The following is a 15004-nucleotide window of genomic DNA, read 5'->3' on the forward strand; positions in this document are numbered from 1 at the left end:
GGACGAGGAATAATTGTCAGGGGCTGTTTTTCATGGTTCTAGTCCCCTTAATTCCGGTGAGGGGAAATCTTAACGCTACAGCATACAATGATATTCTAGATCATTCTGTGTTTCCAACTTTGTGGCAACAGTTTGGGGAAGGCCCTTACCTGTTTCAACATGACAATGCCCCTGTGCACCAAGCGAGGTCCATACAGAAATGGTTTGTCGACATCGGTGTGGAAGAACTTGACTGGCCTATACAGAGCCCTGACCTCAACCACATCGAACACCTTTGGGATGACGCCGACTGCAAGCAAGACCTAATCGCCCAACCTCACTAATCCTTGTGGCTGAATGGAAGCAAGTCCCTGCAGCAATGTTCCAACATCTAGTGGAAAGCCTTCCCAGAAGAGTGGAGGCTGTTATAGCAGCAATGTTCCAACATCTAGTGGAAAGCCTTCCCAGAAGAGTGGAGGCTGTTGTGGCAGCAAAGGGAGGACCAACTCCATATTAATATCCGTGATATTGGAAAGAGATGTTCGACAAACAGGTGTCCACATACTTTTGGTCATGTAGTGTATTATGATTTGATAATGGCTATTTGTGTAAATGTCCTGACACAGTGTGCTATCTAGTTGTATAGTCTAGCTTAGTCAGCTATACGCAGTATCCTCATTCTCTCTGCATCCTGGGGGGGGGGGGTTATACTACACATCAGCAACAATGACTCTTGCCTAACTATTGTGAAAAACTGTATTTATTTGGAAGATAAGCTTGAAATGGGCATGGTCTAATTGAATCAAAAACACAAGTTAAGCTTTCTTCATGAACATGAAAATCAATTGTTATTTTTGGTTGTTTTAAATGACATTAAAGTTCTAAATTCCAAGGTTCTAAATGGCATTAAAGTTCTAAATTCCAAGGTTCTAAATGGCATTAAAGTTGAAAATGAAGTGCCTTAGCATTTTGACCTGTTAATGGTTCCATTCAGACTATTATACAAATGCAATTGCTGTGACAGGTGTATTGTCATTCAAATGTTCAGTGTGGGAGGTGGTTCTGTTAATTGTCTTATGGTGACGTCACGAGAACATGTTTCTACATCTGCAGTATCATTTGTAATACTCACTTTGACGTTACCATACACTTGTCTGTTTTTTTATCAGAGATCACTTTGGTCACACAAGAATGTTTATCGAGCACAGGCCGCGTCCCATATGGCACCCTATTCCCTATATAGTGCACTACTTTTGTAGTGGGAATAAATAGGATGCGGTCTACAAGTAAATACTTTTCAGCAAGACAGTAACTGTTCACATATTTTCTATCCAGCCATTTTGAGTAATTCCTATGAATCTCCCAACTTTAAAATAAATGTTTCTGTATCAAACAGAATTTCTGTCATTTCTTTCTTTAAAATGATTGAATACACGTTAGTAGAGAATAAAATGTGATCACAGAATATACATTTTTATTTTTTTATTCCCAGCAACATACGGTGAACAGAACTTAGTGATAGCGGCAAATGTGGTAACTGAGTGAAATATAAAACCCTGACACCCATAGATACTAGATACTAAAGGGCAAACTTTATCTACTAAAGATGGACATCGGCTAGTCAGTCTCTAGTGGAGATGGACATCAGCTAGTCAGTCTCTAGTGGAGATGGACATCAGCTAGTCAGTCTAGTGGAGATGGACATCAGCTAGTCAGTCTACTAGAGATGGACATCAGCTAGTCAGTCTACTAGAGATGGACATCAGCTAGTCAGTCTCTAGTGGAGATGGACATCAGCTAGTCAGTCTAGTGGAGATGGACATCAGCTAGTCAGTCTACTAGAGATGGACATCAGCTAGTCAGTCTACTAGAGATGGACATCAGCTAGTCAGTCTCTAGTGGAGATGGACATCAGCTAATCAGTCTACTAGAGATGGACATCAGCTAGTCAGTCTCTAGTGGAGATGGACATCAGCTAGTCAGTCTCTATGGGAGATGGACATCAGCTAGTCAGTCTATAGTGGAGATGGACATCAGCTAATCAGTCTACTAGAGATGGACATCAGCTAGTCAGTCTACTAGAGATGGACATCAGCTAGTCAGTCTACTAGAGATGGACATCAGCTAGTCAGTCTCTAGTGGAGATGGACATCAGCTAGTCAGTCTACTAGAGATGGACATCAGCTAGTCAGTCTACTAGAGATGGACATCAGCTAGTCAGTCTCTAGTGGAGATGGACATCAGCTAGTCAGTCTCTACTAGAGATGGACATTAGCAAGTCAGTCTCTACGGGAGATGGACATCCATTAGTCTTGCAAATTCTAACTTCCAGATCGATCCGATCCTGGGCTTCCGAGGCTACATCATAACTACCAGCAAGATGATCCCAGCTCTGTTTGTGCTACCCCTCCTAACTATGGTCGCTTGGGTCACCTCTACTGAAACATAACTACACATTTATGTCACTAATCATGGACTGTTATCTGTGAAAACAACAATTCATGATCCTTGACATAGCCTAATGTTAATTTACAATCTTGTAAAATAAAATAAAAATGGATTAAACTAATAAATAGTGTAAATACACAACGTATTAACAAGAGACCTGAAGAGAACAAATTGATTTCACAGTCAAAGCTTTGTCTGAATACCAGTATCATCAAAAACGGCTAGCCTGGTCCCAGATCTGTTTATGCCATGTTGCCCACTCCTGTGGTCATTGTCTTACCAACAGTGGCAAAACAGCACAAACTGACCCGGGTTCCAGGCTATTAAACTACTCCACCAATCAGGAGTGGTTGCTGCCAGACTGAAAGCATCCATCCACATGCTTACAAACCGAAACAGTTCAGAAGTTTGTGTTTATATTATGACAATTGTGACGTTTTTGAATGTTGTTCATGCACACATTTTTTTAGGCGAACCGAACCCCTTCGTCGATGATTGATCAATAGCAGAGATTATTCCGTAAAGTCTGTTATCATTCAACGAGAGACGACGTTTGCGATTCCAATTCATAAAAGAGACCCTCGCCTTATGCACTATTGTTAAGTGACTGTCCCACTGGATGTCATAAGGTGAATGCACCAATTTGTAAGTCGCTCTGGATAAGAGCGTCTGCTAAATGACTTAAATGTAAATGTTATGCCCTTGGGGGAATCCCCGTCACCATCTTGGAGGGCGGTCCAAATGATTAGCCAGCGATGTTTGCAACGTCAGCCCCTCGTTTTTAGACGAGTGTTTGTAATCTATGTATGCTTGTGTTCCCTCGTGTGCTTCATGTATTGATTTGTTGTTAATAAAAAATCTAATTTAAATAAATAATTTTTAAAAGCTTGTGTACAATTATGTTCACTTCGGGGCCTGAAACTCCCCATAATTCAATTCGCGGCGATTGTACATCCACTAAGAAAAGTATGCCAAAAATTAAAACAACATATGGAGTCAACATACACGTGTAAGTAAAAACGAATGTTAAATAAATCAGAAATTGTGCTACTAATGCACAAACATGTTTTCATAAAAGTCATGTTTTTGTTTGGTTAGCTTTTGGAAAATGTATAAATAAAACATTTTCCTTCTTCGGAAGTTCCAACTAGGCAGGCTAATGTTATTTAGCTAATACATTTTCTAGCTATCATATAGTAGGCGTATATTAATACTTATATATGTAATGTAAGTAGACACGCAATCATAATTGGCCGAAAACATAAGCATAACGGGATGAAGGAGGGACGAATTTCCGGGCAAATGGCGGTCTATTTAAAAATCATTCCTTCCTCCCTCGCCCTCCAAGTGTATACACGTCATCATAAGACACGTCATCACAAGTGTCCACTTAATTTCAATGCTGAGGGGATAGGGTGCTTTTCGGTCTTCAAACCGACATGTTGTCATGCACATTATTTTCATTGCGAAATCCTGCACCAAACATCTTAGTTAAATGTAAAAAAATATATATATACAAAAATACGCGACTAAAGTCTCTTGAGGAAAAAACGTCAAAAATGCAGATTTCTTTAGTTACTTAAGATTAATTCAGACTATTGTGAGGGAAGTGTATACTGGCTACGGCGCCTCAAACTGGACAAACAGTACTACTGCCTCTTGTTTTTCAAGCGAAGGTCTTTTAAGGGAGTATGCGACCACACTCGTTCGGTTGCCTAGCCGTACTGAAGTATGCTGACGCCTTAAAAGTGAATCAATCTTCAGTCCAACAAGTGTCCGCTGTTCCCTTATTGACATCAATAGTGAAAAAGTTTAACTGACCGTCAGTCTTATTCAACCATCATTTAACAATTAAAATCATTGGCATTGGAACTTAGTGCTCAGTCAAATTCATGTCCAGTCTCTTCAATTATAGCTGATTTTTTTGTCATGAGAACTGGCCTAGAAAAGCCAAAGTGTCCCATAGGGTCATTGTCCTTTTATAGTTAGTTGATTGTAGTGTTCATTACAGTGTGCCTGGTATATGTATGATGGCTTAACATATCTACCTACAAGTATTCAACCATGCTGGTCATTTATGAACATTTGAACATCTTGGCCACGTTCTGTTATAATCTCCACCCGGCACAGCCAGAAGAGGACTGGCCACCCCACATATGCTCTCTCTAATTCTCTCTTTCTTTCTCTCTCTCGGAGGACCTGAGCCCTAGGACCGTGCCCCAGGACTACCTGACATGATGGCTCCTTGCTGTCCCCAGTCCACCTGACTGTGCTGCTGCTCCAGTTTCAACTGTTCTGCCTTATTATTATTTGACCATGCTGGTCATTTATGAACATTTGAACATCTTGGTCATTTTCTGTTATAATCTCTACCCGGCACAGCCAGAAGAGGACTGGCCACCCCACATAGCCCGGTTCCTCTCTAGGTTTCTTCCTAGGTTTTGGCCTTTCTAGGGAGTTTTTCCTAGCCACCGTGCTTTTACACCTGCATTGTTTGCTGTTTGGGGTTTTAGGCTGGGTTTCTGTACAGCACTTTGAGATATCAGCTGATGTACGAAGGGCTATATAAATAAATTTGATTTGATTTGATTTGATTTGTTGCTGTCATGTTCTAATGCAGGATTCTACCAGGTTCTAGTAGATGTCGTGTGTATGTGTAACGGATGTGAAATGGCTAGCTTAGTTCACGGTGGCGCGCGCTAAATAGCGTTTAAATCGGTGACGTCACTTGCTCTGAGACCTTGAAGTAGTAGTTCCCCTTGCTCTGCAAGGGCCACGGATTTTGTGGAGCGATGCTTCATGGGTGACTGTTGTTGATGTGTGCAGAGGGTCCTTGGTTCATGCGAGGGGACGGTCTAAAGTTATACTGTTACATATGGCTCCTACGTAGTGCTTTGGTACTTATCTTGTGTCACCATCTCTGTCTGTGACCCATCCCTGAGGAAGGTTGTCAAGCTCAGGAATGTCTGCATTGTGGGTTCCATCTTGATGGTTCTCTCACAAACACATGGTCCTTCTCTTTATCCAATATATCTGCCCAGCTCATCATCCAAGGCAACGTACGTGTTGTCCACACCTGTTGGTCAAATCAGACATGTAATTAGATGCGTCAGTCTGTTAGTGGTTATACAGGATGATTCTTCTAAATTAACTTGACCGTGGTAAGCAAAGATAGCCAAGAATCCAAACTGATGAGCCCAGTTTCACCAGTGTTTCTATCCGTTAGGATTCCAGCAGAGTTTAAGTCAAATTATTTTCAAAGAGGAAAATATGGAATTGGGTTTACTTTCTGATTTGACTGGAATTGACCCCAACCTGGATTCCAGGATAAAAGCTAAGAGTGAGACGATACAAGCACTCACAGGTTCTGGTCTCTAGCTCTAGTGCCAAGGGGTTCTCCCGTTTCTTGCAGAGCTTGACTCTGGCAACGATGATGATGATGATGACGACGACGAGAGCCACGAGGAAGGCCAGAGCAGAAGCTAGCCAGCTGATCACCATAAGGCTCAACACTGGGTCTGGGTCTGATGAGGGAGGATGCAGCACAGATGTACAGACAATATGAGAAGTGAGAAATGTTTTATATTACAGTCAATAACTTCCAGGTCTTAGGGTGTGTGGACACAAACAAGCACGAATATACACTACGTGACCAAAAGTATGTGGACACCTGCACGTCGAACATCTTTAAAAAAAAACATTTTAAAAAATCATGGGCATTAATGTGTACTTGGTACCCTTCCCCAGATCCGTGTCTAGACACAATCCTGTCTCGGAGCTCTACAGACAATTCTTTCAACCTCATGGCTTGTTTTTTTTTTGCTCTGACATGCACCGTCAACTGTGGGAGCTTAAAAAGACAGGTGTGTGCCTTTCCAAATCATGTCCAATCAATTTAATTTACAACAGGTGGAAACATCTCAAGGATGATCAATGGAAATAAAAAATTGCTGATGTACAACAACATTTTGAAATGGCATATTTTCTATTCTATTATTCTATTTCTATTCTACTATTCTATTTCTATTCTATTATTCTATTTCTATTCTATTATTCTATCTCTATTCTACTATTCTATTTCTATTCTACTATTCTATTTCTATTCTACTATTCTATTTCTATTCTACTATTTTGGGGGAAGTTGATCCGAGGGCTTCATCCCTGCCGTAGATGCTGACTGACCTGCCCTCACCTCTGATGGAGACAGGAAGCGGTTGGCTCTCCCGGGACACGAAGATTCTCCCGTCAAGCTGGACCATATAGAGGCAGTAATAGTAGCCCTCGTTGGAGAGCTGTGCGTTTGAGAAGCTGAAGGTGACAGCGGGAGTGAGGGCGGGCAGCGACTGGCGTACCGTGTCGTTGGAACGGATCAGACGCAGCTGGAAGGAACCTCAATAAGGAAATAAAACAATTGTGTTATCCTGGATAGTTTTTGTAAATGTAGCTATGTACTGCTTGTTCTTGCCTATATGGGACGGTTTTCCTGAGACAGCTTAGCACTAGACTAAAAAGCTTTCTTATTGGAGAATCTCCATTGAAATGGCTATTTAGTCCAGGCCTATGCTTAATGTCAAAATAAACCAGACTAATTGGTATTATTATTTTTAAAAATTAATGGTAAAATAAATCAAATCAATTAATGTATCAATCAATTAAGCTACCTCCAGGATACTGCTTCTCAGTGAAGCAGGTGATGTTGAAGCTGTGGCCTTTGATGACAGAGCCTGTGGGAGCCTCGGTGGACGTGTTGTACCAGTGCCGAGGGGTGAGCAGCTCCACTGACGAGATGGGAGGGAGACAGGGGGGTTGTGGATCAATTTGACCCGTCATTGAGTTTCAGGACAGATCAAAATGACAAAAAAACAAAGTCAGTCGTTTTCTTCTTTGTTACTGGAAAAGATGTCAGGATCTCATGACAAAACCAAAATGATAAAAGATAAGTTCAGTAGGGAGAACGGAGTGAAACGAGGCAGTACTACCTGTCCTGAACTCGTCCAATAAACATCTTTTAAAAGTTGTCCCTTTTTATGTGTCAAAAACATTTCTCTACATTGTGCCCTAATGAACTTTAAAGCATACTATAGTAAATCCCTTTTTCCTCTTCCATTGGAGCAAATCCCTTCCATCTTCCTCTAACTGAACAGGCCCTAGATGACTCACCCACAGTGATGTTGATAGAGTTGCTGGGTGGAGAGGTAAGCATGGAGGAGGAGGGAGGGATACCCTTGATCCTGTACAGACACCTATAGCTGCCCTGTTGAGTCTTCTGGTTTGACGGAGTAAACTCCACCCTGGACTGGGCAAAGGCCACCTGCTGAGTCCTCAACGGGGTGGCTATGCCTCTCTTATACAGGTGGAAGTCATTCAGGTGGTGGCCCGGTAGCACAGTACAGCTGAAGCGAACCACCTCCCCGGGAGATAAGACGGTGTGAGGGGAGAGCAGGGACAGGGTAGGCATCAACAGTGTACCTGTCAGGGAGACAGAAAAAGTATTCAGAAAGTATTCAGACCCCTTGACTTATTCCACATTTTGTTATGTTACAGCCTGAATTCAAAATGGATTCAATGGATCCTTTTTTCCTCACCAATCTACACACAATACCCCATAATTAAAAATGTTTTTAGAAAATGTTGCCTATTTATTGACAATGAAATACTGAAATCTCATTTACATGAGATTTTCACACCCCTGAGTCAATACATGTTAGAATCAGCTTTGGCAGAGATTACAGCTGTGAGGTCTTTCTGGGTAGTACTCGAAGAACATTCTACAACTGGATTGTGCAACATTCACCCATTATTCGTTTGAAAATTATTCAATCTCTTGTCAAATTGGTTGTTGATCATTGCTAGACAACCATTTTCACATCTTGCCATAGATTTAAAAACTCTACAGGATTGGTGGGTCCCCCACTGGTCCCCCACTGGACGGTTGAGCTAACATAGGCTAATGTGATTAGCATGAGGTTGTAAGTAACACAAAAATTTCCCAGGTCATAGACATATCTGATATTGGCAGAAAGCATAAATTGTTGTTAATTCAACTGCACTGTCCAATTTACAGTAGCTATTACAGTGAAAGAATACCATGCTATTGTTTGAGGAGAGTGCACAATTATGAACTTGAAAAGTTATTAATAAACCAATTAGGTACATTTGGTTAGTCTTGATACAACATTTTGAACAGAAATGTAATGGTTAATTGGATTAGTCTAAAACGGTGCGCAGACACTGCTGCCATCTAGTGGCTAAACACTAAATTGCACCTATGCTGGAATAATACATTATGGCCTTTCTTTTGCATTTCAAAGATGGTACAACAACAAAAAATACAAAACATGGTTGGTTTTTTCTTTGTATCATCTTTTACCAGATCTATTGTGTTATATTCTCCTACATTAATTTCACATTTCCACAAACTTTAAAGTGTTTCCTTTCAAATGGTATCAATAATATGTGTATCCTTGCTTCAGTTCCTAAGCTACAGGCAGTTAGATTTGCGTGTCATTTCAGGTGAAAATTGAATAGAAAAGGGGGGCGGATCCTTAAGAGGTAGATTTAAGTCAAAACTGTAACTCGGCCACTCAGGAGTATTCACTGCCTTCTTGATGAGCAACCTCAGTGTAGATTTGGCCTTGTGTTTTAGGTTATTGTCCTGATGAAAGGTGAATTCATTTCCCGGTGTCTGGTGGAAAGTAGACTGAACCAGGTATTCCTCTAGGATTTTGCTTGTGCTAAGCTCCATTCCGTTTCTTTTTTTTTTCTTGAAACTCCCCAGTACTTAACAAATACAAGCATACCCATAACATAGTGCAGCTACCACTATGCTTAAAAATATGGAGAGTGGTACTCAGTAATGTGTTGTGTTGGATTTGCCCCAAATGTAACATTTTGTATTCAGGACAAAAAAAATGATTGCTTTGCCACATTTTTTGCAGTATTACTTCAGTCCCTTGTTGCAAACGGGATGCATTTAAAAAAAATGTTTTTAAAAATTCTATACACAGGATTCCTTTTTAATTCTGACAATTAGGTTTTATTGTGGAGTAACTACAATGTTGTTGATCCATCCTCAGTTTCCTCCTATCAAAGCCATTAAACTCTGTAACTATTTTAAAATTCACCACTGGCCTCATTGGTGAAATCCTTGTGCGGTTTCCTTCCTCTCGGGCATCTGAGTTACGCCTGTATCTTTGTAGTGACTGGGTATGTTAATACACCATCCAAAGTGTAATTAAATAACTTCAACATGCTCTAAGGGATATTTTTTTTTACCCATCTACCAAATAGGTGATCTTCTTTGCAAGGTTTTGGAAACCTCCCCCCTCCTGGTCTTTGTGGTTGAATCAGTGTTTCACTGAATGAATGACGTCAATTGATGAATGGGTGAAAACCAGATAGAAACTGAAAATTGTGCACATGACTTCACAAATATATTGGAACGAACTGAATAATGATGATTGAGTTTAGAACAACAGTGTAAGAATTGTCCTTCCTCTGTCCCATGTGCACAAAGGCTCACACCTGGACAAATACACTTTTTTTTCTTTTTTTTTTACTTTGTCAGAAGAAGCTGTAACTGGACTGTAGAATATGACAAACTATAACTGTTGTTACACTATAATGTTTTTAAAAGATAAACTAAAATGTTACATTCATTTTTCATTAAATTCTTACTGTAAAATATGTGTGTTGACTGAATATACGCAATTGGTGTCTGCTAAATGAATGAGTCGATGACGCAGCCATATATCCTTGGTTACTAAGCACAGATAAATACAACTCAAAACATGCTATTCTGTTCTTTTGAAATACATCGTCTTAGTATCCATGTTTTTTTTATGACCTTCCTAAATGAACGCCTCATATGGAGGCAGACAATGTGGTCTTGAATAGAGTGAGGGGTGCAGTGAAATACATATAAAGACTCGTCTGGTCTCTTTGAAGCGAGAGGAATTCAACAAGAGCCCCATGTATTCTTTCACAATAGCTGGCCTTATGTTATCTGCAGTTTTGCGCTGGGAACTGTCCCACTCCATGATAGACGAGCAACCACTCTTTGTTATTTTATCGTCAGTCCACGTGAAGTGTAATTGCGCCATTACTCAAGTTCTCTCAACTAACCGCCAGCTGATTCTTTTTGTCCGGATGCAGGACTATAGTGCGAGAGGAGAGAGACTCTCAGACAGAAACATTCACAGCTCCATTCATTTACAAAGGGATAGGTGTGAAAATCCCCCAATTTGTGCCAGGAATGGGTTTATCCTGCTGATGAATTAATTATTATGTTATGTTACCGAACAGATGACAACAACAGAAAGAAGCATCTTGTAGCATCTTGATTTACAGCATTTCCCTCACTCAGAGAATAATTTTTTTTGCAAAAGTAGCCCAATTTGCTGGAGGGATGGGGCATCTTCTTGTTGCGCGGTGCTGAAGTTTCTAACTTCTGCCTGTCAAACACATACAGCACTGTGAAACCACTAAAATAATCCTAAATAAAATATCAACAAGAGAATGTAGAATGGAACCAGTCACATTTGAATTGAAATAACCAGATGTAATTGAAACGACCAAAATGTCGGCCTTTAACCATCCAAATATTTCATACAATATTCTGCCCATGTTGGGATTTGGCTTGCTTGATCTTCTCCCCTTTCGCTTCCCATTGACCAAAAATAAAATATATAATTCCATTTTAAATCATGAAGTGTGCTCACAATTAGAAATCGACCGATTATGATTTTAACGCCGATACCGATTATTGGAAGACTGTTTTTTGACAATACCGATTAATCAGCCAATTTTTATTTATTTTTTCAATAATGACAACTACAACAATACTGAATGAACACTTATTTTAACTTAATATAATACATCAATAATCAATATAGCCTCAAATAAATAATGAAACATGTTCAATTCGGTTTAAATAATGCAAAAACAAAGTGTTGGAGATGAAAGTAAAAGTACAATATGTGCCATGTAAAAAGCTAACATTTAAGTTCCTTGCTCAGAACACGAAAGCTGGTGGTTCCTTTTAACACGAGTCTTCAATATTCCCAGGTCAGAAGTTTTAGGTTGTAGTTATTATAGAAATTATAGCACTATTTCCCTCTATACCATTTGTATTTCATTAACCTTGGACTATTGGATGTTCTTATAGGCACTTTAGTATTGCCAGTGTAACAGTATAGCTTCCATCCCGCTCCTCGCCCCTACGTGGGCTCGAACCAGGAACACATCGGCAACAGCCACACTCGAAGCATCGCTATCCATTGCTCCACAAAAGCCGCGGCCCTTGCAGAGCAAGGGGAACAACTACTCCGAGGTCTCGGAGCGAGTGACGTCACCGATTGAAACGCTTTTAGCCCGCACCCCGCTACCTAGCTAGCCATTTCACATCATTTACACCAGCCTAATCTCAGGAGTTGATAGGCTTGAAGTCATAAACAGCTCAATGCTTGAAGCACAGCAAAGAGCTGCTAGCAAACGCACGAAAGTGCTGTTTGAATGAATGCTTACGAGCCTGCTGCTGCCTACCACCGCTCAGACTGCTCTATCAAATATCAAATCATAGACTTAATTATAACATAATAACACACAGAAATACGAGCCTTAGGTCATTAATATGGTCGAATCCGGAAACTATCATTTCAAAAACAAAACGTTTATTCTTTCAGTGAAATACGGAACCGTTCCATATTTTATCTAACGGGTGGCATCTATAAGTCTAAATATTCCTGTTACATTGCACAACCTTCAATGTTATGTCATAATTACGTAAAATTCTGGCAAATTAGTTTGCAACGAGCCAGGTGGCCCAAACTGTTGCATATACCCTGACTCTGCGTGCAATGAACGCAATAGAAGTGACACAATTCCCCTAGTTTAATATTGCCTGCTAACCTGGATTTCTTTTAACTAAATATGCAGGTTTAAAAATATATACTTCTGTGTATTAATTTTAAGAACGCCATTGATGTTTATGGTTAGGTACATTGGTGCAACGACAGTGCTTTTTTCGGGAATGCGCTTGTCAAATCACCTGTTTGGCGAAGTAGGCTGTAATTCAATGATAAATTAACAGGCACCGCATCGATTATATGCAACACAGGGCAAGCTAGATAAAATAGTAATATCATCAACCATGTGTAGTTAACTAGTGATTATGTTAAGATTGCTAGTTTTTTATACGATAAGGTTAATGCTAGCTAGCACCTTACCTTGGCTCCTTGCTGCACTCACATAACAGGTAGTCAGCCTGCCATGCAGTCTCCTCGTGGAGTACAACGTAATCGGCTATGATCGGTGTCCAAAAATGACGATTACCGACTGTTATGAAAATTTGAAATCGGCCCTAATTAATCGGCCATTCCGATTAATCGGCCGACCTCTACTCACAATTGCATGGCATGGTGATGATCTCTGCTCAGCTTCAAAAGCCCTTACTAATAAATGGAGTAGAAGTGCTCAAAGATGCCCTCTGGTGGTTTGAACGAGCATTAACGGCAAGCACTGTAACGCATACCGCACACTACACCATGGTATGATGCAACTTTAAATTGAGGAAGCACTGTACAAACACATCACACGCATATTATAAATTCTTAAAACATTACTATCGTTAATATGTATTACTTAATTACATTCCAACGTGGAAATGTTTTCTGTCCCATAACAACAACAAAAAAATATTTTAGGTGTCTTTACCTCCTGAAGCATGGCTTCCCCAGATCTGTTTAAACAATTTCAACTGATCTGGTACCAGGCTATACTCCTGGGACTCAGTCTCACCTGAACATTTCACTCCAGCGTCATTATCATGGGTGCAGGTGGGGTTCCCGTTGACGACCCTGGGACATTGCGTCAGGCTCGTCTCTTGGCCCGAACAGTTGACGTGCCTCAGCCAGATCTCTCCGGTGCCCCTTCCAAACGCAGCTCCACGGACGGCTTTATCAGCCAGCCCACAGTCCAGCTCCTTGCACAACACGTCAGCATCTGTCAGGTCCCAGCCTTCATCACACACTGTCCCCCACTGATTCCCCTGGAGCAGCTCCACGCGCCCCGCACAGTCACTGTCCCCACGGACTAGACGGATGAACGAAAAGCCATCTGCAGCTGGAATTATTCTGAGTGACACACCGTCTGCACCTACCCCATCCCAAGTAACAAGAGCACAGCCTGTATAACAAGAGCACAGCCTGGACAACAAGAGCACAGCTTGTACAACAAGAGCACAGCCTTTATGGGAACAGCAACAGAAAGAGTGAGGAAAACTGTACATTTGATCTACAATCTTGACAATACTTCAGCAAAAGTAGTCATATCGATGTTAGCTGCTACAGTATCAGTACTCAAGGTTGTCTCTGATACTTAACTCATCACACAAGCATATTGAAATACTTAAACTAGCTCATTCTAAAATTAACAAATTATACCACACAGAAAATGTTTAAAAAAAATATTGAATGATCACTGACCTACTAGTGTTGCAAGGACAATTAGAATATTCAGCATCTTTGTCATCATTTAATTTGACCGCAAGTCGAGAGATGATTCTGCTGAAGTTGAGCTTGATGCGGTTTTCGGCGGTCTACTCAAACTGCACCCAAAAGTGGAGTGGTGACCTTCAACTTGAGACAACTATAGTTGACTAACTAGTCAAATTACCGTAATACTATCTGAAGGATTTCGGTGTGTTAGCCTGTAGTACAGCTGGCCTTAACATACCTACTCGCTGTCAGGCATCTAGCTACATTTCTTCAGTCACTGACACTGTTTGATCATGCCTGGTTAGTTTAGCTGGCTAACTTCAGGTCCGTCCAGGTCCTTCCTTTCACATTTCATAACGTATATCAAACATTATACAAAATATCAAACCGAGAAAACTACTCCCATGTCGTAACTATTAATATTCTTTAACTACAAAACCTTGTTTTAAAGAACGCGAAAGTTCTACAGTTAAAAACATCAATTATTCAATATGTAGATACAGTATTATTGGTCATCGATATATAATCACGTCAAGATATCAGGGAATCCTTTCGAAAGATTTGTTTGAATTAAATAAAAAAATCATTAAAAAAATATATATATTTTCGGAAAAAACTAGCAAGACACATATCCGCCTGGCGTTGCATTTACGTAATTACGTACGGAATTATACCAGTGTTTTGGGAACTATAGTGGAATTCGAGGTTCGCCTTCAAAATAAATGGCCGCCAATGAAACATGTAAACTGATTTTTTAAATAATAGTGGACAAATGCCACAATTAGAGTAAATAATGGTGAACGAGTTTGGAATGTTGTTACATATATTCAACAAAACAAAATAATAAGTTCATTTTTTACAAGAAAAATCTGTGCAAATCGCACTGTGGATGTATTTGGATTGAGAATTGCGTTGGGGGCTTATATGCCTAGCCCTTGATCATCAAATCAAATTGTATTGATCACTTACACATATTTAGTAGATGGGTGTAGCGAAATGCTTGTGTTCATAGGTCCAACAGTGCAGTAGTATCTAACAATTCAAAACAATACATACATCTAAAAAAAAAATAATGGAATTCA

The 15004-nt window shown here is 40.2% G+C and overlaps 1 protein-coding gene and 1 long non-coding RNA gene across 3 annotated transcripts; one reads left to right on the forward strand and one right to left on the reverse strand.

Annotated features, from left to right (window-relative positions):
• Window positions 1-370: 370 nt before the first annotated feature.
• Window positions 371-1377, forward strand: LOC124032382. The gene is made up of 2 exons (XR_006838265.1): window positions 371-872; window positions 906-1377. It is a non-coding gene; the product is annotated as an uncharacterized LOC124032382 (long non-coding RNA).
• A 3527-nt stretch (window positions 1378-4904) lies between these two features.
• On the reverse strand, window positions 4905-14564 carry LOC124023460. Of its 2 annotated transcripts, none has more exons than XM_046337923.1 (7): window positions 13911-14564; window positions 13225-13581; window positions 7588-7896; window positions 7089-7205; window positions 6620-6817; window positions 5790-5951; window positions 4905-5503 (listed from the first exon to the last, which is right to left on the reverse strand). In XM_046337923.1, the coding sequence occupies exons 1-7, from the start codon at window positions 13957-13959 to the stop codon at window positions 5448-5450; spliced, it is 1248 nt and encodes a 415-aa protein (XP_046193879.1). In that variant the 5' UTR covers window positions 13960-14564; the 3' UTR covers window positions 4905-5447. The 2 variants fall into 2 exon arrangements, with proteins under 2 accessions (XP_046193879.1, XP_046193880.1); XM_046337924.1 differs by having other exon boundaries at window positions 6610-6817.
• Between the last annotated feature and the right edge of the window lie 440 nt (window positions 14565-15004).

This window comes from Oncorhynchus gorbuscha, linkage group LG03 (genome assembly GCF_021184085.1).
Source record: "Oncorhynchus gorbuscha isolate QuinsamMale2020 ecotype Even-year linkage group LG03, OgorEven_v1.0, whole genome shotgun sequence".
In the NCBI taxonomy this organism is placed as follows: Eukaryota; Metazoa; Chordata; class Actinopteri; order Salmoniformes; family Salmonidae; genus Oncorhynchus; species Oncorhynchus gorbuscha.